General features: G+C 40.1%; 2 protein-coding genes across 4 annotated transcripts in view; both read left to right on the top strand.

Moving 5' to 3' along the window:
• The window catches only part of LOC134677995 (ankyrin repeat domain-containing protein 50), a 120,973-nt gene that overhangs the window by 8,511 nt on the left and 87,726 nt on the right, over nucleotides 1-24,736 (top strand). The gene's annotated exons all lie outside the window — the stretch shown is intronic.
• LOC134678007 (uncharacterized) lies at nucleotides 20,106-22,254 on the top strand. Of its 3 annotated transcripts, none has more exons than XM_063536446.1 (2): nucleotides 20,106-21,607; nucleotides 22,002-22,254. In XM_063536446.1, exons 1-2 carry the CDS (start codon nucleotides 20,195-20,197, stop codon nucleotides 22,125-22,127), a joined length of 1,539 nt encoding a protein of 512 aa, XP_063392516.1. In that variant the 5' UTR covers nucleotides 20,106-20,194; the 3' UTR covers nucleotides 22,128-22,254. The 3 variants fall into 3 exon arrangements, with proteins under 3 accessions (XP_063392516.1, XP_063392517.1, XP_063392518.1); XM_063536447.1 differs by having other exon boundaries at nucleotides 20,106-21,601; XM_063536448.1 differs by lacking the exon at nucleotides 22,002-22,254 and having other exon boundaries at nucleotides 20,106-21,088; nucleotides 21,405-21,568.

The raw sequence follows: 24,736 nt of genomic DNA on the forward strand, positions 1-24,736 counted from the left end.
TAAAACGTGTTTTTAATATTGTCGCATTGCGTATGTTTTGTCCCTCACGGAGGCACGCGTATTACATTTCTATAGGATGCTACTTCTATGTTTGGAAAAGAGCTGATGTTCTTCAAACTGCTGGATCAATTTCTATCAAACATAGCCAAGGTCATAGCAACTACCCCTACACTTTCGCGGTTGTAATCTCATATTTGTGTTCAGGGTATTACACTGAATCAGGCGTGGCTCACTCCGCGATTTCATCGCTTTGCTACAGGTAGCTAAAAGTACATCCGTCCAACCCCAATTTTGGGGTTTGCCATAAGCCGCGCGTGGCGCTGTCGCCGCCTAGCGGCCATATCTGTGCTGATCGTGACAGACGCGTTTTGTTAGAGAGTGAGTCTTCTGTACCTAGTACTATTATTTATTCTGTGACTGAATGCAATCATATTCACGCACAATCCACATCCGAGACGACATGAGCGAAAATCGATTTCTAGAAGACTTTGCGTTCGCTGGCCAGGGTACTATACGGCTAAAATATGGATGAGTTAGTATATTTTGAATGACGGCTTGAAGGCAATGCTATCTTAGAAAACCAGAGCTTAAGGGGGTCCCCCACGCCAATGACCTTCGATCTGAATCCCTTAGTTTTCTAATATTTTTTGTAGCTTATCATATTAACAGCAACGGCTTTAAGCAATATAGTATCCCATATTTACTTTAAAGTTCATTGTCTTCGAGATATTTAGCATCAAAGTTGAACAATTTTAGGCTAAAAAACTGGTTTTCTGGCCATAACTTTTGTGTTAATTAGTTTAAAATTAAAACCTTGGACACGATTTTCGAGACTTCAAAGACGAACCCAAATATGTGGATTTCGTACATGTAAGATCCTACACTGCAAACTAGATACGAAAAAAGTGTTTTATTAGACTATGTTTAAAAAATTCATAAAAAAATAAGTATTCATTTTTTTCAAAATACGGTGGACAAAACCGGAGGTGAAAGATTGAAGAACCGATAACCGTTTGCATTATAATTCTATCTGTAGTGCAAAAAAAGAAGATACGATTCAAAACTTGTCAAAAATCGTTGACAACCTCGGGTAGCCCCTTAAAGGATGACTCACGTTAGACCGGGCCGTGTCCGACCCGGAGCTTCCGGCGCATCGTTTTTTAGGGTTCCGTACCCAAAGGGTAAAACCGGACCCTATTACTAAGACTTCGCTGTCCGTCCGTCCGTCCGTCCGTCCGTCTGTCACCAGGCTGTATCTCACGAACTGTGATAGCTAGACAGTTGAAATTTTCACAGATGATGTATTTCTGTTGCCGCTATAACAACAAATACTAAAAACAGAATAAAATAAAGATTTAAATGGGGCTCCCATACAACAAACGTGATTTTTGACCAAAGTTAAGCAACGTCGGGAGGGGTCAGTACTTGGATGGGTGACCGTTTTCTTTTTGTTTTTTTTTTTTTTTGCATTATGGTACGGAACCCTTCGTGCGCGAGTCCGACTCGCACTTGCCCGGTTTTTTTATGGAAAGCATCACGTGATCGACTGTCATGTCATAGAAACCGTAGCTCCATAGCTCCGGCCCGGACACTGCCCGGAAAGTCTTATGTTGTTGAGATTAGAGTTTCCGGTCGGTGCTACATCTATTGTCACTTCACAGTACTACTACTACTTAAAGTACTGATAATTCCGCTACTCGATGCTAGATGTTGTCGACTACGAAAATACTAATATTTTTGGTGCCAAAACTGATGTATGGAGTGAGCATCTTGTCTAACTTATATTTCTCTATGGTCGGGGGTTAAAAACGGCGTCACGTAGAGTCAAATCATTTCAAGTCATCCATTTAACTATTATAAGCCATCGTATAGAAAACTAGCCATAATTAGCAGCAACAAGCCATCTAAGCTCCTAGATTAGTGGATTGCCCACTTTTCTATTCCAGGTAGCACGACGTCGCGTTCTCGGCTACCAGTCCCGTTCTACACGGATTCATATGACATTTGTAGTAAAGCTGGGTCTACATTTAGGAATTAATCCTACAAAAATGGGCTAGTTTGTACAAGATATATATATATATATTTTTTTTCACTGGAAAATAATTTTATTGCAATGTTAAAAAATACTCTAGTTATGTGTAAGAAATCCGCAACGCAAGGTAGGTTTGTATGTATTTATTTACGTTCGGAAGTTCGGGATCTCTCGACGAGTGTGTACAGCCCAAAGAAGTATTGTTGTTTGCTGACCTACCCCCCTTTATACCGGGCGTTACGCGTGTATTATTTATGTGTGCGTTTAAGCATATTTACTATTTATGTGTTTAGCCCCACAATGGAGACATTGACTTTGCTACGAAACAATACATCGTAAATTGTATCGTGTGTCGAGCTTGATTTACAATTTACATTGCTGTACTTTCAAATACATATATGAGCGTTTACTGTTATTTAGTTCTATAGTTCGTTTTCAGTATTAGAAAGAAGGTAAGCGATCTTGACATGTCATGTAATTGAAAAACGCTTTTTAAAAATCAGTAACTATTACTTATGAAAGGAGAAGAATATAAATGATAGTATTAGATTCAAAATTGTTACATATTTGCCGTGACTTATTTTTAAAACGTGTTTTTCAATTAAAAGACATGTCAAGATTGTTTACCTTTTTTCTAATGCTAAATATAACGATCTATAGAAGTCACACTAAGGGTGATAGAAGATAGAACTGTATAACGGATTCAAATCTATATCGAGCACAAATCGAAGTGTTTCTCTGTCCGCGGATGTCGGTGACATATGTAGGACAAACGCCGTTAAGCTTATCTGGGTTTAGCTGATGCTTCGACAAATCCTAATGAGTTACACAAGTAAGATAATTATACTACCTACTATCTAACATATGTTCCTTTCGTTTAATTTTATATCTGTAAGTAGGTATGTTTGATGCGTAGAAGTGACGCAGTTTTGTGTATTACGCTATATTGGTTTTATGTCGTCACATAGCCTAAGCCACCCGGGATGACGTAAGGATTCTAATGACGTATCATACATCTAAATCGGTTAAGGCATTCAGAAGTTATGGTGGAATAAAGAAACCCACATAAATAAATATATACAATACAAACATGAACGCTGAAAACAATACACTCTTTTTTGGGCAGTTCTACCATAGAACCATGGCGAATTTGGGTAAGTTAAGGACGACTCACGTTATACCGGGCCGTGTCCGGGCCGGAGCTTCCGGCGCTTAACTTTTCTATGACAGATGACAGGTGATCACGTGATGCATTCCATAGAAAACGAAAGCGCTGGAAGCTCCGGCCCGGACACGGCCCGGTCTAACGTGTCATCCTTTAAGGGGTATTTTATTATGTCAATTGATTTGCTTGTTTTAGGCTAGAATGGATTAGATTCTATAGGCAGCGTACAAGATCTATACTAGAGATGCACCGGATATCCGGTTACTATCGGGTATCCGGCCATTATTTTTCTATCGGATCGGATAGTGATCTATTATCCGGCCGGATACCGATTAATAACATTGCTTGATATCGGAGTAAACAAATTGGATTTAAGAAACATACACGGTCATAATCGTACTTGTTTATTATGTTAAAACAATTTAATTATTCCACTGACATGCACGCGCTCTCATTTCGAACCTAGATGAATTCTACGCGAACGTTTACTAGTGTTCCTAGTTGGTCAAACCTGCAGGTTCTGCTGGCCGAATATTCGGCGGCCGGATACCGGATATTCGGCCGATGATCAGGCCGAATATCCGGTATCCGGTATCCGGCAGCATAGGAGCCGTCAGATTTTTGACGGGAGGCGTAAATGTAAAGCTTATTGTGCTTCCGATGTAGCCCTGTAGACATCTTGTATGTCAGAACCTTCTATGCATAAGCAAACCGATGAGCATCGTAGATAGCTCTTGCATTGGCAATGTACATGTGCACATATGTTTCCGATTCAAGCCACAAGATGGCAGACGCTCCCACGTGCAAGGTAAAGCATTATGATATGACACGAGTTTGCGATAAGCTCAAAGACTACTGAACGGATTTTCATGCGATTTTCACCTATGAATAGAATGATTCTTGAGGAAGGTTTATAATTTGGGTTTTGTATACCCGACACACGTGCAAAGCCGGGACGGGTCGCTAATGTAGGACAAAACAAAGCAACAAATCGTTCGTTTTTTTATCATTAGAAATAAGGTAAACAATCTTGATGTGTCTTTTAACCCTTAATCAAATATCGGGAAATTATTTCCCACTTCATTCTAATTTAGGAAATATTTTTTATCTTTTTAAAAGCAGCATTCAGCGATACCAACCATACAGATTTAAAATCTTAGTAAAATTTTGAATTTGAAAAATGGCAACACTTTTCTAATGGCCGCCATTTGTGACCATACGTCAAAGTCAATGTCAGTTGTTGTGATTTTTTTTGCAATAACGACAATTTTTTTTGTGTTTTGAGGTAAAGTGCGAAAAAAAATCTTGTGAGTGCATACACTGAATACTTTCATAAACTAGACTTATTTTCTCTGTGTTTTGCTTGAAAAGAATTGTGATAACGATATGATTTAGACAAGATTTTAAGGTTTTAGTAAGTGGGTAATTATTTCCCATTGTTTGTTCCTGAACGTACGATTTAAAAAAAAAATGGTAGGTTTTATCAAGTGGGAAATTATTTCCCAGTGTTTGTTCTCTACCTAAATTTTAATTGGTTTCCATAAATAAAAATATATGCCCGTTTGCCTGTTATACAAAAAAACCTGTGCCTGTTTTTGTTTTCTTTTTTATTTTATTTATTTCTTTGATTTTTGAAGATAACGTTATAGGATCATACTTGAATTCCAAACAAAGCCGGGGGGAGCTACTAACTAGTAAAAAGTTTGTAACCGTATCGGACAATGGGAAACTATTTCCCACTTCATTCAAAATTTTGCTATTCCGTAACGGATAACGGGAAATTATTTCCCACTGCAAAATCCCCCTTTCCCCCCCACTAAAATTCTTTTTATATATTTTTTCGTAATCTACGTACCCAAATTACCTAAAAACCAATCTTAGTTTTCAAAAATCTCATAAAAAGTGTTCCGTTTGATTAAGGGTTAATTGAAAAACACATTTTAAAAATAAGTTACGGCAAATATGTAACAATTATGAATCTAATACGATCATTTATATTCTTATGCTTTCATGAATGATAGTTACTGATTTTTAATAAGCGTTTTTCAATCAAAAGTCATGCCAAAATCGCTTACCTTCTTCCAAGTTCTTTCTAATGCTAAATAAAAACCGGGCAAGTGCGAGTCGGACTCGCGCACGAAGGGTTCCGTACCATAATGCAAAAAAAAAAAACAAAAAAAAACGGTCACCCATCCAAGTACTGACCACTCCTGACGTTGCTTAACTTTGGTCAAAAATCACGTTTGTTGTATGGGAGCCCCATTTAAATCTTTATTTTATTCTGTTTTTAGTATTTGTTGTTATATATAGCGGCAACAGAAATACATCATCTGTGAAAATTTCAACTGTCTAGCTATCACGGTTCGTGAGATACAGCCTGGTGACAGACGGACGGACGGACGGACGGACAGCGAAGTCTTAGTAATAGGGTCCCGTTTTACCCTTTGGGTACGGAACCCTAAAAAACGAACTATAAGCACAACTCCGAAGCCTCATAGTTCACAAAAGCACGGAATATATCGGTCATTTCTCTCGGGATGAGCGATCGCTCACAAAAGATGGAGGCTTTTAGTGGATTGGACGAGTCTGATAAATACGATCTGACTACTGACATGTATGTTGAGATTACAATGAATTCTGCTCAAGAAAATATATGTAGAGACCAGAAACAGAAGTAGAAATCAGTGTTGCCCACTTGGCATAAATGATGCCAGTTCTGGCATATTTTCACTCACATTGGCACCAAAATTTTCCATTTAGCATCTGGCATATTTTTTAGCATAATTTAGTCTAAGCCAAGTTTGCACCAACTTGGCAGCAACAATATGCGCCATTGCCTTATGTGGTTCATATTTTCGTATGAATTTTGACTTTTGTGGACGGATGGACGTCGACGGACTATATAAAGTTGGTCAAGCAAATCTTGTCAGTAGAAAAAGGCGGCAAATTTGAAAAATATATGTGTTTTAAGTGTCTAATTTCAAGTGACATTTTAGCATATTTAAAAAAAACTTTGGCATAATCTAGACATTAGTCTAGCATTTTTTTCAAAATCCGAGTTAACAACACTGGTATATAGAAATTGACTACATACAGGGGCCCACTGATTAACAGTCCGCCGGACGGTATCGGCCTGTCAATTGTTCGGAGCTGTCAAAATTTTGTTCAACTGACAGGTCGATACCGTCCGGCGGACTGTTAATCAATGGGCCCCTTTTACATTATTATATTTATTCTTATTCGTCATTCGAATAATTTTTGCGCATCTCTGCTAACAGCACGTGTCCATAAATTACGTCATCGTTTTTTGACGATTTTTGACCCCCCCCCCCCCCTATAATCATGCTTCAAATGACCCCATTTCCTCCTACTTCATGCTACCGTCATCCGATGTCCAGACCCCCCTCCCTAATTTGAAATGACGTAATTTATGAATAGCCCCTAACTTACGTAATTGCTTACGCTCGTAGTATAAAAATGGAGTTACAATAATACAAACTCCCAGTTATTCCAAGAGTTTATCAGTTGCGAACAATCCAGTTGCGAACAAATTGAATTGCGTTGGACAAGTTCGCTTCAGTTTGTTCCGAGTTTTTGCTTCGTTAGTGGCCAGTGTGATTCCAAATGCTTTACCGGACACAGGCGCCTGTCGAGAGGCGAACCGAAGCTGAACCATTAGGACGAACTCGCATGCGACTTTAGTTACATGGCCGACTTTTGGCAGGCGTGGCTCACTCCGCGATTTCGTCGCTTTGCTACAGGTGTTGGGGCGGAACGGATGTACTTTTAGCTACCTGTAGCAAAGGGACAAAATCGCGGAGTGAGCCACGCCTGGCCTAGGGACAAATAAGCACAAACAAATATTATCGGTCCTACAGCTGGCTCCGACATGGCTGGATTTATCGGCGAATTATTCGATGAATAATTTATTCAAATAAGAATGACATATTTATTCGTCATTCGCGATAAATTTTATTCTTATTCGTTATTCGTCATTCGAATAAATGTTGCCCATCTCTGGCGTGAAGCAGGTGCAATTATCAAGACATCCTTTATACAAACTGTAAACCACGTGTCTCTATGTAAATTCTTAGTCTTTAAGAACAATCATTGTACTATACTTTTCTCAATAAATTATTTGTATTTGTAAACTTTCATATAGCTTTCCGCAAAACATTGTCTATACCGGGTGTGGCCTGTAACACGAGCAAATAATTAAAACATAGATTGTACTCCTCAAACGGTGACACTTTTATTCAACAACTTTTAAAAATTACGAAGTATTTAGACTTCCTATTTTTCATACAAAATAAATATTATCTTCAATGGACGCCATCGCCATGCCATATCATTTATGATTGACGTTGCTTGTCATACCTTAAACATAACAAAATTCGCAATACATTGCGTCTTACGCCCCCTCCAGACTATGCCCGTGAATCGCGGGCGAAGCCGCGAACGCGAGTGTGGAGTCGATTTCGCTGTCCGCGCGCCGCGATTCGCGCACGAGTGTGGAGGAGGCTTTAGAATAAACTTTAAAGTGTATTAAAAATCAAACCACAAGTTATTTTTAAAAGTTGTTGAACAAATGTTGGTCAGTATGAGGAGTACAGCCTGCAGTTAAATTTTTTGCTCGTATTACAGGCCACACCCGGTATATATACTATACCGATATAGTTAAAAGCTCTAACCCGAATGGGAACAACGTGCTATCTATACCGACCACGTGTTACCGATCCATAAATACATCTAGTCGCCAGATGTATCGGAGCGGCCGCGGCGCTCAAAAACATCTGAACACGCACTCTAACGCATTAACAATACAAGCGTGTTCAGATATTTGTGAGCACGTGGGCCGCATCAATATATCTGATGGCGACTGCACACCATTTCGTAGTATTGATCTATAAATACTCTATCAATCAACTATCAATCTTATCTTCAAGACATAAGGTCAAATATCCTCTGTCTCTCGTTAAAAGATTGTCTAGTATTACGGTTACAAAAAGGACGCATGTACAAGCATTTAGAAAATTGATTATAGACTTTACTTAGTTAGAATAAGGTTTATTTTTGTAAGAGTTAAATCGTTTAGTATACAAGGTGTTGGAGTAATTGTAAACATTTCAGTATGATCATGTCATAACTGGGTGTGATGGTAAAAGTGGTTTTTATAGTAAGTTCAATAACATGTGGTTTTTATACATTTTATAGTTATACCTAATGGTAATTGTTTGGTAGGCAACGTAGTGTTTTTTTCTTTGAGTTATAATATGATTACTAAACTATAATAACTTCGATATGACGAAGATTCATAAATATAAATAATATAGGTAGGTACCTATGAGTTCATGTTGTGCTAGTTTTCATTTAAAAACCGGGCAAGTGAGCCGGACTCGCCCACCGAGGGTTCCGTATTTAAGTTATTTTTTTCACAGTTTCAAGGGATTGTAAAAGTGTAGACCTAAGTATATGGTTTTATAATTTCAACTCGATATGTACCTCCACGCGTTCCCGAGATAAAGGGTCTACACAGACAGACGGACGGAAAAAAAGTTAAGAGGAATGGAACCCTAAAAACGAACTACATATTTAGTTTAGTAGTAGTACCTAAGTATGAGTGCTCCTAAAAATGAAGTAAGATGCGAAAACGTGACTGAAATATTGGGTCAAGATATTTGACATATAAACATAAATATAAATATCTGGGGAGCGAGTTTTGCTCGGAAAATATATAAAAACCTCGAAAATGCGCGTTTGCCCAGAGATCAAACCTAGTTAGATCGATTTATCGCACCGAAAACCCCCATAAAGCATTATTTCATCGAAATCGTTACAGCCACATCAAAAGTCGTGACGAGGGTTGAGCGCGGATATCACATTTGTCACGTTATCGGTCACACTTTGATAACGGGTATCAGCCGAATGTCTGGGTCACGTATTCTGTACCTACACCATCGTAAGGTATCGTATGTAGAGATGCCCCGAATAGTGGTTTTGGCCGAATAGGGAATACCGAATAATCGGCCCCTCTCGGCCGAAGCGCCGAATATTCGGCATGACATGTTAACATTTTCAGTCACAATTATTATGAAAAATGTTTGCCAATAAAGCACAACGTTTGCTAAGATATATTTTTTGTTGAACAGAATTAATTATAGTTGACTGTCATGTCATAGAAAAGTAAGCGCCGGAAGCTTCGGCCCGGACACGGCCCCGTCTAAGGTGAGTCATCCTTAACACGAAGTAACATTTTAGACACGGGACCCTTTAAAGTGATACCCCGTACTCAAGGAACCCAATTTGTCCACAATTTATCCCTCAAAGGTGTACGGGAAATGAGCCCTCGCCGCCGTAATGGGGGCTTTTCAATTTGCAGCATCAAGCGCCGAGCTTCATAGTTCATTGTTTTAACCGCCGTTCGTACTTATAGGCAGAGATGGGCAAAATTTATTCGAATGACGAATAAGAATAACAAAATTAATAAATGAATAAATTATTCTTGAATAAAAAAATCGTGAATGATTGTTTATTCGAATGATTATTCCGATAAAACTTTATTCGAGTTGTCCATCTCTGCCTATAGAGACCGTGCAATTTGGTGGGTCTGCCATCTTGTGGCCTGAATCGGAAACATATGTGCACAAATGTACATTGCCAAAGCTAGTGCTATACCCACCTACCGTTCTCTTCGGCAGGTATGTTTCCTTGTGGATAGTAGGTTCTACAATCTTGTGGGCTACATCGGAAGCATAAACGACACATTTACGCCTCGCGCCAAAATCTGACGGCTTATGAGCCGGTGAACGGTGAACTATAGGGGGCAACTTATGAGCTGCCCCCTATAGTTCATCTACGGGATCTATAGTACACGTATGATTGAAATGAGTGTATCTCTCTGTCTATGTTTGAAATGAGACAGTCTTTTGACAAACTACATAAAGTTGGTCAAGCAGATCTCGTCAGTAGAAAAAAGCTGAAAATCTTGAATTTCGCGCCTTTTCGTCTGACAAGATTGGCTTGACCATCTATACATTTTATCATGTCACCATTAATTATGTTCTGTCACTTCATTATCTACTTTGACACACTTAATCATTGTAAGACTGTCCACTTGTACTTGATAAATGACAGTAATGTCAACGGTCAAAGTCATGAATAGGTACTACATAAAGACCGAAAAGTGCCGCATGCGTGGGCAGCGGACGTATTAGAAACGCGCGTTGACCGGTTGTAATATTTCCAAAAAATTTAAAAAGACCAAAAATATCCCTATAGTTCGTTTTTTTTAGCATTAGAAAGAACTCCACAGAAGCAAGCGTCCAGTTTTTATCAGGCTCGTTAATTGTTAATAATTATTGAATTATCTAATGTAGCATGGTCAATACATATAATTTACTTCAAATTATTACCGCTAAAAGTGCCGGATTTGGAACCACAAGCTTACTTCTGCGAAGCTCTTTCTAATGCTAAAAAAAACGGACTATAGATGGTCAGTAATATTGCGGTTGTCTGTGAGGTACCTAACGTGAGTCTTTTGCCGCGTTTGGCGTAATGTTACGGATACGGAACCCTTCGTGCGCGAGTCCGACTCGCACTTGGCCGGTTTTTATAAAAGTTAGGATCCTTTGCCAAAGGGGCTGTCCATAAATTACGTCATCGATTTTTGACCCCCCCCCCCCTAAAATCATCCAAAAATCATGCTTCGAATGACCCAGTTTCCTCGTACGTCACGCCACCATCATCCAATGTCCATACCCCCCCCCCCCTAATTTGAAATGACGTAATTTATGAATAGCCCCTAAGCTCTGCGAGTACTTAGTAGTAGTAAACACTTTATTGCACAAAACAAGTACATAACACAGAGAATACAGTAAATGTGTACAAAGGCGAACTTATCCCGTAAAGGGATCTCTTCCAGCTAACCTTTAAGTACTTAGTGTAGGTACTTCTACTTACATTGGCTACACTTAAGGGGCCCACTGATTAACAGTCCGCCGGACGGTATCGGCCTGTCAGTTGTTCGGAACTGTCAAAATTTTGTTCTAACTGACAGGCCGATACCGTCCGGCGGACTGTTAATCAGTGGGCCCCTTTAGACAATTCAAAAACGCCTGGCACGCTTCAAACTTAACCAACTTCCCAAACACCTCCCGTAAACCTTATTCCTTCCTCTCTAAGAACCATTTTCAAACAACACGACTACTTTTAATCCCGACTAGAACTTTTCGAACAAATACAACTTTGTACTTCATTCGTTTGAATTAAGGTTCATTTTGCAATGAGAAAGTTTTAAGTGAATTTCCTCCTTAAACTGAAAATTGCCGGAAGCCCTGCGCTTTTTTAAATGCGCTACAGTTTTAGCAATATGAACCTAGTAAACTAAAGAATAGGGTGCAATTTTGAAAGCCTTGCAGAGTATCAATTTTTAAATGCGCTACCGTTATAGCAATATGAACGTAGTGAACTAAAGAATAGGGTGCAATTTTGAATGGATATTATGTCGACTAGGGTGGTTTTCCCTAATATGGCACGTGTCCAATACAGAAGAATAAGTGATTACGAAAATTAGGCTGATTTAGGGGTCCTTTATGCAAAGGAACATCGAATCGTTTTTCGTAAAATCATAACATTTCTGAACTGTCCATAGATACCGTAAAATGGGGTGAGTTGGGTGAATTTGACTTTCAAACCTCGATAAAATTTTATTTGTACATATGTGAAAACTGAATGGTGTATATAATAAGTGGTTAGGACGTTTGTATTTTATTTTGGGTAGTTCCATTTCATAACTTTGACGATAAAGAGGAAAACCCACCTCACCCTCACCTCGTATTTGGGGTGAGAAGGTTTTTCATACAAAGATGATTTTGGAAGATTTATGGATCGTTTTTTTTTATTATGCGTATTACTATAGCCCCATTTTAAATTGGAATACATTATTTTTGTAGCAGTAGCCTTAAAATCCCTTCTCACCCCCCCCCTCTCAAATCTTCTCTCCCCATTCATAACCCAACTCTCCCCGCGAAACCTACTCATACCGTAGTATGGGAAAACATAACTTTTGACCCATTTTACAAGCTTTTATTTACTTGCCCAGTTACGCGGCTGTTATATCATTCGTTTTATTTATGTATATTTAGTTTTTTAGTTATTTTAATTTTGTTTGTGTGGTTCAAATCTTGGAAGGTATTTCCGATTGAGACTTTTGCATCCAATATGTAAAATCGGATGACAAAATCGTGAAGTGAGCCACCACTGCCTTTGAAAAAAAAAATACAGTCAGCGATTAAAGCTTGTACCAAAATTTTAATTTATGCCAAGAAGCTTATTTATAACGAAAATAAAATCCCTCCTACATTCAGCTTTACAAAAGTCCTCGCTCTTCAACTGTCGCCTCGTTAATATTCATACATACGTGACGTTATCCATGAAAAGGAACGTTATTGTCGATGGCGCTTACGCCATTATTAACGATGCTCCGATATAAATACAATGCCGCGCGACGCTGTGCGGCGTAAGCGCCATCGACAATAAGGTCCCTTTTCATAGATAATGCCCCATATGTGGGAGGCGAGGCCTATTTGCTCTTTTCTACTGTCTACCGGTTTGCTGCAAGTGATGGTCATTCTTATATATATAGTTGCACCAAACAAAGTCTGCAGCGGATTTGATAGCCCACGCAGTGTAAGTGTTATGTATACGTCATATTTTCATAGAAGTTTGACGTTTAAAATGACACTTGTACTGCGTGGGACATCAAAATCGCTGCAGACTTTTTACGGTCTGACTATAGGTACCTACATACACAGCTGGTTTATTTACTCGCCCGGGTTACACAAGACCTTAAAAAAATTATACACCTAAACCTTCCTCGAGAATCACTCTATTGATAGGTGAAACCGCATGAAAATCCGTTCAGTAACTTTGGAGTTTATCGCGAACATACATACACACAAACAGACAGACGCGGCGGGGGATTTTGTTTTATAAGGTGCCCAACTAGCAAAATAGTCGTATAAGAATTGATTTACTCAGCCTGTAATCGTATAACAGCCGAGTTACGGTTGTTCAAACACCAATATATCGTATAATAGCGGTTAACTCGACTATTTAGCAATTTTCGCTAATTAGTGCTATAATCATGTCGTATAAACGTTTATAGCACTATCTTTTAGCACTTTTATTCCACCTTTTAATAAATGCTGAATTAGCGCTACTAAATCACTTTTATTCAGCATAATTGTTCTATTAAAATCATATAACAGCTATAGAATAGCTAATTGTCTGAATAAGGCGCTTTAATACAACTGTTACTCAACTCTCTTCTCTGTTGCTATAAAAGCCTATTAAAAGCAATCCAATAACCATTTGGCAACAATGCTGCTGTAACAGCGCGCTTATATCATAATTCGGGTAATGGGGCTCAAACCGCTGTTATAGGAGCTGAAGTGTATTTACAGGTTTTATTCAAAATGTATTCAGCTTAGAGTACTTTTAAAGAGTTTTGAACTACATTAACAGCACAAGTCAGCCATGTTGTACGTTTCAATATAGTCCGGTGGCCAACTGCATGAAACCCTACCTGATAAAAAAATAGAATATCCTACTCTGTAGGGGTAGCTGACTTTTAGTAGCATCAACTGCTCTTGGTCGGCCGCGGCTTAATTTCGCAAATTTTGCGTAAATGGTAAAATAGTGGCACAAAAATTCATCAAAAAAAAAACCCCATCGTATAATAGAATGAAACTTGCAGGGTAGGATAGCTGCCTTTGAGGACAGCAAAACAAAAGTGGTCAGCTACATACTGTGTTGGCAGGTTCCTGTGTTCGACCGAATTTGTGGTACCACGTGACAACTACAATTTACCTCATCGAAAAATAGAATGAAAAAAACTGATTGTAATACCTACATTAAATTTGTTGACGTATGTCTTGGTCGGCCTCACCTTAGCCTGATAGCTTTTGCAGTCCGTCCGCATTAAAAAAAATGTAAATGGCAGCAATCCTACCATACAAGTGACATTCTATTTTTCGATGAAGTAAATTGTAGCTCACGTGGTACCACAAATTCGGTCGGACACAGGAACCTGCCAACACAGGATGTAGCTGACCACTTTTGTTTTTTTGATGAATATTTGTACCACTTTTTTGCCATTTGCGCAAAATTTGCCAAGTTAAGCCACGGCCGACCAAGAGCAGTTGAAGCTGCTAAAAGTCAGCTACCCCCACAGAGTAGGATTATTCTATTTTTTTATCAGGTAGGGTTTCATGCAGTCGGCCACCGGACTATAAATCCATAAACATGGCGACAACATGTGCTATAAGTGTAGCAGTAAACGCAGTTACTCGACTTATAGTCGAATTAATGAGATATAACAGAAACTAGATCGTGTAAGCAAATTTATACTTATTTTAATTAATATTTTTTATTGAAATTTAAGAAAATAGGCGGCCCATGAATATATATGAACCAGTGCCTTTGGTTTTATCAATAAAGTATTTTTCGCGCTAGGTTTTACTGTATTACGTGTACTTACAGACAGTAAAAACTTATGTACACAATCACGGTAAAAATAAATGTCATGGATGACAGCAGTAAAAAATACTTAAGTACCTTTTTGTTTTATTAGATACGTAGTGAAGCGATTAGGCCTCAAACTTAATCAAATAATTGAAATATAATCGCTTACCTGAGATCGTTTTTAGCACATATTTGTTGAATAAAAGCATTTACTGCACTCTTACACATTCAAAATGCCGAGTAAAAGCAATTCGGCTACTTTTACGAAACATTTTTGCCGAGAAAAAGCAGTGCGGCTGCTTTTATAGAACACTTTCACTGAGTAATAGCAAATTGATAATGTTTATAGAACAAATAATCGAATAAAAGCACTATCGTTGCTATTAAAACACTAGAAGCGCTTTATATCAACTTTTACTCAACTCTTACAGCATCGATTTGCTTCTTATACAGCGCTTACTCTATTTTTATAACACTTTTAGTCTGTATAAGTGCGCCTTTTCGCGTTGAGTAAACGCTTACAGGACTTTTATTCGACTGTTTTACACCGTTTATAGCACCAAAAAGCGAAAATAAAAACGTGCTCTCAACTTTTATAGCACATAGATTTGCTAGTTGGGTGTAGTTATAGTTATAGTAGTCATACCCTTAGTCACAGAATAAATAATAGTACTAGGTACAGAAGACTCACTCTCTAACAAAACGCGTCTGTTACGATCAGTACAGATATGGCCGCTAGGTGGCGACAGCGCCACGCGCGGCTTATGGCTGCTGAAATTGGGGCGGAACGGATGTACTTTTAGCTACCTGTAGCAAAGCGACGAAATCGCGGAGTGAGCCACGCCTACCTTAGTTCGTTTGTAGTTTTATTTTATAACATACAATTACAGATATAAAGATTTTTTATTGTTTATCTTTGTATACAGGGTGGAACATCTCTAAGGACAGTAGGGACTGAGCTGAAAGGATAGTTTTATATAAGTGATGCACAATCGAGTTCTTATAATCGTAACGCTGGATTAAAAAGTAAAACAAAATCATTAAATTGAAATATATTTATATCATTGACAACCCTACAAAGTTATTTACATTTGGCTCTGGGCCCGATTCGGATTTTGAAATAGACATCTATTAGATATCTTTTAGACATCACCAAGATACGATAACGATATGTTTAAGATCTAACCTGTCAAATTTGACATTTGCGTGATTCTGGAGATACTCTTGAGCGATTTCCTCAGGATATGACTTAGAGATCCAATTCACATCTAATAGATATCTAACGTAAAAGTGACATTGGTTGCCCGAATTGCGCTGCAAAAGAGAACTAGTTGATATCTAAACTATAACGTATCTAGAATGGATCTAGTACGTATCGTCTCTTGTGAATATCTTGAAGTTCGAATACGGCAGTCAGAATGTTTGTACTGCCAAAATTCAAAACGCAGTATAACTTTCTGCTAGGGACCTTGTAAGTTGTACCGAGGTCTCTCAGACCTCACAGACCTCCGGAATGTTTCCGCCCACACGGGATAAGTCATGCGACATTTAGATACGTACGGATAGCGAGACAGACTGACATCGGTCCGTTTATCTGCGATTATAATAATCCGTTTAACCAATTCGACTTCTGGGCCATTTCGTATCTTGATACAGTGAACATTAATACTTTGAAAGCCGGCCAATAAATAAGTGCATTCCCATTGCCAGGGAGATTTTGGGATCTATGGGACTATGGGACGAAACCCGAAAAATATTTGGCTGGTCGATTTTCTATGGGTGGTAAAAAATTTTTTTCGAGATTTCGGGGTTGGTCCCATGGTAAAAGTTTCTCAGTATAATCCCAAAAGCGCCCTGGCAACGGGAATGCACTCATTTTTGCCACCATGTATATAAAATCTATTATTAACAGACGCAGTCGCCAACTTGTATAAAAGAATTGTATCAATTAATCTGAATTTCATTCATCAAAATAGTTACGTACCGTAAAACGGGGTGAGTAGGTTTCGCGGGGAGAGGTGGGTTATGTTATGAATGGGGAGAGAAGGTTTGAGAGGGGGGTGAGAAGACAAGGGATTTTAAGGCTACTGCTAAAAAAAATAATGTAGTCCAATTTAAAATGGAGCTATAGTAATACGAATGATAAAAAAAATTCGATCCAAAAATCTTTCAAAATCACCTTTGTATGAAAACCCCTCTCACCCCAAATACGAGGCACTACGGGGTGAGGTGGGTTTTCCTCTTTAACGTCAAAGTTATGAAATGGAACTACCCAAAATAAAATAAAAACTAAAATACAAACGTCCGGAACACTTATTAATTATATACACCATTCAGTTTTCATATGTAATAAAAAATAAGTTCAAAAACTAAAACCCGACTACTGCAAATCGCGCTCTAAAAAGTATGAAACAAGATAGAATTCTTATCGAAAAATTATCGAACAGGGAATATTATAAAAGTTACCATTTTTTCAATAAAAAAATACAACGTAATATAATTTACTATTTTTTTTATATATGTATTTACAGAGATTCAGAGGATAGCCGTGGTCGTATGCCACGATTATAAACTTTAAGGTAAAGTGGCATACGACCACGGCTATCCTCTGAATCTCTGTAAATACATATATAAAAAAAATAGTAAATTATATTACGTTGTATTTTTTTATTGAAAAAATGGTAACTTTTATAATATTCCCTGTTCGATAATTTTTCGATAAGAATTCTATCTTGTTTCATACTTTTTAGAGCGCGATTTGCAGTAGTCGGGTTTTAGTTTTTGAACTTATTTTTTATTTAATTAATTTTGGGGTCATGATTTCGTTACTAACTATTTGAAGTCACTTGATATTACTTTTGCGAGGGCGTCCGCAGTACAGAAATGCATGCAGAGAGCCGCATATATCGGGCTACGCCCGACTCCTTTGGTATGAGGGCGCCGAAGGCTCCCGTCTTTGGAACGCGTACGTCGCGGGCTACGCCCGACTATTTTAGTATGAGGGCGCCGAAGGCGCCCTGCTTTGGAACGAGTACAGCGAGCCTAGTATGTCGAGCTGCGCCCGACATATTTAGTATGAGGGCGCCTTCGGCGCCCGGCTTTGGAACGCGTACGTCGGGCTACGCCCGACTCTTTTAGTATGAGGGCGCCTTCGGCGCCCGGCTTTGGAACGCGTACGTCGGGCTACGCCCGACTCTTTTAGTGTGAGAGCGCCGAAGGCGCCCGGCTTTGGAACGCGTACAGCAAGCCTCGTACGTCGGGCTGCGCCCGACTCTTTTAGTATGAGGGCGCCGAAGGCGCCCGGCTTTGGAACGCGTACGTCGGGCTACGCCCGACTCTTTTAGTGTGAGGGCGCCGAAGGCGCCCGGCTTTGGAACGCATACAGCGAGCCTCGTACGTCGGGCTGCGCCCGACTCTTTTAGTATGAGGGCGCCTTCGGCGCCCGGCTTTGGAACGCGTACGTCGGGCTACGCCCGACTCTTTTAGTGTGAGGGCGCCGAAGGCGCCCGGCTTTGGAACGCGTACAGCGAGCCTCGTACGTCGGGCTGCGGCCGACTCTTTTAGTATGAGGGCGCCGAAGGCGTCCGGCTTTGGAACGCGTACAGGGAGCCTCTTACGTCGGGCTGCGCCCGACTCTTTTAGTAAGAGGGCGCCTTCGGCGCCCGGCTTTGGAACGCGTACGTCGGGCTACGCCCGACTCTTTTAGTGTGAGGGCGCCGAAGGCGCCCGGCTTTGGTACGCGTACAGCGAGCCTCGTACGTCGGGCTGCGCCCGACTCTTTTAATATGAGGGCGCCTTCGGCGCCCGGCTTTGGAACGCGTACAGCGAGCCTCGTACGTCGGGCTGCGCCCGACTCTTTTAGTATGAGGGCGCCTTCGGCGCCCGGCTTTGGAACGCGTACGTCGGGCTACGCCCGACTCTTTTAGTGTGAGGGCGCCGAAGGCGCCCGGCTTTGGAACGCGTACAGGGAGCCTCTTACGTCGGGCTGCGTCCGACTCTTTTAGTAAGAGGGCGCCTTCGGCGCCCGGCTTTGGAACGCGTACGTCGGGCTACGCCCGACTCTTTTAGTGTGAGGGCGCCGAAGGCGCCCGGCTTTGGTACGCGTACAGCGAGCCTCGTACGTCGGGCTGCGCCCGACTCTTTTAATATGAGGGCGCCTTCGGCGCCCGGCTTTGGAACGCGTACAGCGAACCTCGTACGTCGGGCTGCGCCCGACTCTTTTAGTATGAGGGCGCCTTCGGCGCCCGGCTTTGGAACGCGTACAGCGAACCTCGTTCGTCGGGCTGTGCCCGACCCTTTTAGTATGAGGGCGCCGCTTTGCCGCGTACAGCGAGCCTCGTACGTACAGCGTGCCTCGTACGTCTCTTGTAGGGAATGTAGGGCTGTTTCCTACATTTTGGCTGATCTGGACTTCTATACCTATTCACTTTATAAAATATTGCAGATCATTAAAAAACACCATGTATATAGTGGCCAAACAAATTTATTTTGCAAAAACCTTCTTGTATCGCCTTAATCGGGTAATACGCGGATAGAATTCAGAGCGCTTATAGATTCGTAGTTCGAATTACCTACCCGATAAATTAATGTTTTATCGGGTTCATGTAAGCAAAGCCGGGTGCAAAAGCTAACAATATGTATATATTTGAAATGTGCTAATTGAGCTCTTTCAAATGATATACAACACGCCATCATTACTTATTTTTATTTTTTTGGTTCGTGCCTTTATGACCTCTAGAGGGCGCCGTGTTCCTTTTTTTGTGACGTCATATAGCCTATAACCAGCGGACGCTTAAGACGATTCGAATGACATATCGTTTGTCAAATTATAATGCGTACTTTAGGAGTTCTGAGGGAACAAATGAACATACATGTAGGATTGAGTGAAATGGAACGTTGTGTGAATGAGTGAGAAAGAATGAAGATCATGTCAACAAGTATGAAAGGGATAGCATGAGTGAGTTATGTCGTTTAGGTTATGAGGCGCAGGCCGTCCGCCATTGGGAGATGTTGGAGAAAGCTAACAGACAAGACGTGCCGTTATGTTAATTGTTTATATTTCTTTAAATACTTCGTTTAAATACATAAAGTTCAGTAAAAAGTGTGTTTTAGTTTCGCATCCACTTCCTACAGTGGTGTCAGAAGTGGGATTGGCAAACGAACAAAGAAAAAGACGTACCGAGATTTGCCGTTGGGATCGCGTGGTTCGAAAATTTTAAGACGAAATACGACGTCGTACTACGTGAAGGCAAAGCGTAAACATGTCTCCAAACAAACGTAGCGGCAGACAACAAGACTACAACGACGGAAATGCTGAAACATCACGAGATAATGGCATGACGATGTTACATCTCACGGAAGGGCTGATTCCCAAATTCACTGGTCAAGATAAGACGTATCCTGCGGCCAGATGGGTTCAAGACGTCGAGGACAGCTCCGAGCTCTGTGGGTGGACTCCGTTGCAACAGCTGTTGATGGCGAGGCGGTCGTTAACAGGAACGGCGTTATTGTGGTACCGGGCAGAGCGCATTTTTAAGACGTGGGACGAGTTTAAAGCCGCTATCCTCAAAGAGTTCCCTGATAACATCGACGCGAAGGCTATACACGAGCTGATGAGTTCCAGACATAAAAAATCAAGTGAATCGTGTTTAGAGTACTTATTTACTATGAAAGAGTTGGGTAAACGAGGAAAAATGCCAGACTATGTAGCCATTAAATACATAGTAGAAGGAATCAAGGATCAAGAAGTAAATAAGATAATGTTATACGGCGTTACGACATACAGTGACCTGAAAGAGAAGCTGAAGATTTATGAACAATTGAAATCAAACATGGCGAGTTCGAGTTCAAGCCGAGATACAAGTCGTTCGAAGCAGACAGAGAAAAATGAGAAGACGTATGGGCGATTTGTACGTTGCTACAGCTGTGGAGAAAAGAATCATTCATCAGCAGACTGTCCCCACAAGGAGAAAGGCCTGAAATGCTTCAAATGCGACGAATTTGGGCATATTGCATCTCAATGCAAAACGGCTGTGTCATCTTCAACTGCAAGTACTTCAAAGAGTGACGTGAAGCCAGCAACGAGTGGTGAAGGTGGCAGCGCTGGAAAGAAATGGCCGACCGGGACTAATGGCGCTAGCGTTGCAACGAAACGTGCTTTTTACGGTTCGACGAGTGATGGTCACATCCCTAGTAGCGAAGACGTGATTGGCCAATCGAGCGAAATGGCGGCGAAGAATTGTCTACTAGCTGTCATGGCCGGCGACGTAAACAAAACACAGCAGACGATTACACCGAAAAAGAAGCCTGTGAAACGAGTTCATGTGTTGGGAAAAGATGTTATAGCGTTGGTTGACTCTGGGTGCGAAGTAAGTTTGATGACAATCGAGTGCTACAACAATTTAGGTGCGCCAGAGTTTGACAAAAGTGACGATTTCTTAACGGGATTAGGCGAGAACCAGGTGGATTGTTATGGACAAATTTGTTTGGACATTGAAATAGACGAGTTGTGGTATAAGGACGTTAAGTTTCGTATAGTTCCTAACCGTACCGTGCCGTACAGTATGATTCTCGGTGAAGATTTCTTGTTGCGTGTCAGACTTGTTATGGAGTATAACAATGTATGGTTAATACCGCTTGATAGGTGGGTATGCGAGATAAGGGTGTGTGATTCTCTTGTTACAGGTTCTAGTGAAGATGTTGAAAAACGGGTGAACGACCTGGTGGAATCATACGTACCGCGTAAGACGAAGGAAGCGCCTGTCAAGTTGAAAATTGTGCTAAAAGATGACATCCCTGTTGCACAACGACCCCGAAGATTGGCTCCAGCGGAACAAGAGGAGGTTGACCGACAAGTGAATAAGTGGCTTGAAGACGGCGTGGTAAGGGTAAGCTACTCAGAGTATGCTAGTCCTTTGGTTCTTGTAAAGAAAAAAGACGGTAGTATTAGGGTATGCATTGATTACAGACGACTTAATCAGAAGATTGTGAAGGACGAATATCCTATGCCAATAATTGAAGATCATATAGACAAATTGGTGGATGCAAGAGTTTTCAGCACACTGGATCTGAAAAATGGATATTTTCATTTACCTGTAGACGAGGAATCGGTTAAGTTCACTTCATTTGTCACGATGACAGGACAGTATGAGTTTCTTAGGGCACCTTTTGGCCTCTCCCTGTGTCCTAAAGTATTTACTAGATTCATCACTGCAATCTTTAGAGACCTCATTGCTAGAGGTGTAGTATTGATCTTTATTGACGACTTGATTATTCCCGCAGAGACTGAGGATGAAGCTGTGGTTCGACTGGGTGAAGTATTGGAGGTGGCTTCGCAATATGGCCTCGAGATTAATTGGAAAAAGTCGCAGCTTGTCCAACGACAAGTGGAGTACCTTGGACATGTGATCCAAGATGGGCAGGTGCGGCCTTCACCGGAAAAGACGGATGCGGTCGCTAGATTTCCAGAGCCTACCAATACCAAACAACTACAAAGCTTCATAGGCCTCACATCGTATTTTAGGAAGTACATACAAGATTTTGCAATGATTGCCAAGCCGCTGACAGATCTGTTAAGGAAAGATAGTTCATTTGAGTTTAACGCAGAGTGTAGAGCTGCATTTGAAGAATTAAAAAAGAGGTTAACCAGCCAACCAGTGCTACGGCTGTTCAACCCCAAGCTGAGTTCAGAGATGCACACGGATGCCTCCAAAGTGGCCATATCAGCCATTTTATTACAGAAAGGTGTAGACGCACAGTTACACCCAGTATACTACATGAGTAGAAAAACAACACCGGCAGAAAGTAATTATAGCAGCTATCAGCTGGAGATTTATGAGTTACTAGAACAAGAAAACAGAGACTGCTTTGTACTAGCTAGAGAAGAGAACAGAAGGAAGGCGAAAGAACAAATACTAAAGGTACAAGAAGAGAACAGGCGTACGTTTAATAGGAAACGGAAGGAAAGTACCAAGTATAAGGAAGGTGATCTGGTTGCAATAAAAAGAACCCAATTTGGAGTCGGAATGAAGTTGAAGCCTAAGTACCTAGGTCCATACCGAGTCACGAAAGTCACAGGACGAGATCGGTACCAAGTAAAGAAGGTCGATGATTCCACCGAAGGGTCCAGGAACACCACCACCTCCTGTGATCATATGAAACGATGGCCTGTAAGCACGGAGTGATGGGGCAGGTAATTAAACTGCTTTCTTATTTTATTTTATTTTTTTTGTTGTCAGGTGAGAATCACATTTGTCGTTTCCCTAAGTCATGTTGTGTAACCATGCAGTGTTATACTCCTAAAGATGTTATTTTAGATACGCTAAGAATAAGGCTTATTTACCTAATTAAGATTTTGTTGTCATTAAACATATGGTCTGAAAATAGCTGTGACTAGATTATGTAAGTTGTTACCAACTGTTCTAAAAGATGTTTAGTTATGTTTAGTAAATCAACCTTACTTTAAGATGTTAAATTGATTAATTCAGCTATACTTAAGAACCTAAAGTTATGTTTGTGTACTAACTGTAATACTGTAATGTGAGACTGAGAGACCAGTCTATATTTCAGGAACGGCCGACTGTAGGATTGAGTGAAATGGAACGTTGTGTGAATGAGTGAGAAAGAATGAAGATCATGTCAACAAGTATGAAAGGGATTAGACGTGCGCGCCGGTCGAAAAAAATCGGGCGGCGGCGCGCCACGAAAAAATCCACGGCGGCGGCGTAACGCCGGCGGCGTGGGATTTTCAACTTTTCAATAGGTATAAGTACGTATAATGAGAAACCAAGATTAACTCTTAAATCAACACGGGAAAATCTCAATAAAACTGTGTTACATCGTTTTTTTTTTGGTTTATTGTAGAAATATCATGAAAAAAACATGTTGGAGGTTGCCAGGATCGGTGTAATTAAAAAGATACGCCGCGTAATGAAAAGACGTCCAGTATTTTGGACGTTGCCGAGTATAGACTACCTACTTTGTGTGCATAAGGTTGTTTTAGTCCAATTCATGTTTTTTTTTAAATAAATATAGTATAATTGCATTTTCTAATTAGAAATACACTTACTGATAATGTCAACTTATATAATGAATTGAAGTAAAACCTATTATTTTTATATTTTTGGAATAACTTTAAAGCTTGTAGGTGGTAAAATTTTACCAGTCATTGACGTCATTTATTTGACATTAAATCAAATAACGGGTTATCCTAGGAAGCAGTAACATCCAAGCAATCGTTTTTACAATAATACATGCACTTTTATCAAAATTTTCCTAATAAATTTCTCAAATGAAATCGGGTATGTCTCTTGATGAAAACAAATCCACACACAAACAGGAAACAAACACACACACACCACATACACAGGGAAAAAATCCATAAAAATATTTTTTTATCTATTTGGTTCATTACGTAATACGGCAAGTAATGACTTTTTAAAATATTTTGAAACACTTAACATCCCTCTATTTAATTTGTTTACCAAAAAAACTACCAGAAAATTTAATAATTTTACTCTTCGCATACTTGGCAACGTCTAACATATTGGACTTAGCAAAAGTGCCGTGTTGTCGATTACAACGGGCAAAATACTGGACATAACACTTTTTACACTTGTTTTACCCATAAACAAAAACATTTTTATGTAAATCATATTGTCACGTAATAAACAGACCAGTTAGTAACCTATTACACGTTTTATTTTAACGCTGCTTAATACTGTCATATAAAAAAAATGAAGTATGGGTAAAATGTCAGTCTTTCGGATGCTTCTTTGCAAGTTCTGCGTTCTGTAGGACTTTAACAAAAAGATTATGTTCACACTGGTTCCCAATATTTTCTTATATACCCAATTACTCATGCTTAAAAATAACATATCATTCAAGTAGTATTAGTAGTTTCCTGGTAGTGTTAGTACGCTACCAGAGGAAAGTAACGCTATGCTTTAACCCTTAAATTGGCATTGTGCATCACAGTGTACGTTAGTTAGTAAAAATTCCTGTCGTAAACATATCTA

This window comes from Cydia fagiglandana, chromosome 27 (genome assembly GCF_963556715.1).
Source record: "Cydia fagiglandana chromosome 27, ilCydFagi1.1, whole genome shotgun sequence".
Classification (NCBI taxonomy): Eukaryota; Metazoa; Arthropoda; class Insecta; order Lepidoptera; family Tortricidae; genus Cydia; species Cydia fagiglandana.

Bases quoted from the DNA above. Each gene is read 5' to 3' on its own strand.
- LOC134678007 (XM_063536446.1), top strand. From the start codon at position 20,195: ATGGCGAGGCGGTCGTTAACAGGAACGGCGTTATTGTGGTACCGGGCA. The intron at 21,608-22,001 runs GTAAGCTACTCA...TTATTCCCGCAG, and splicing joins TTGAAGACGGCGTGGTAAGG to AGACTGAGGATGAAGCTGTG.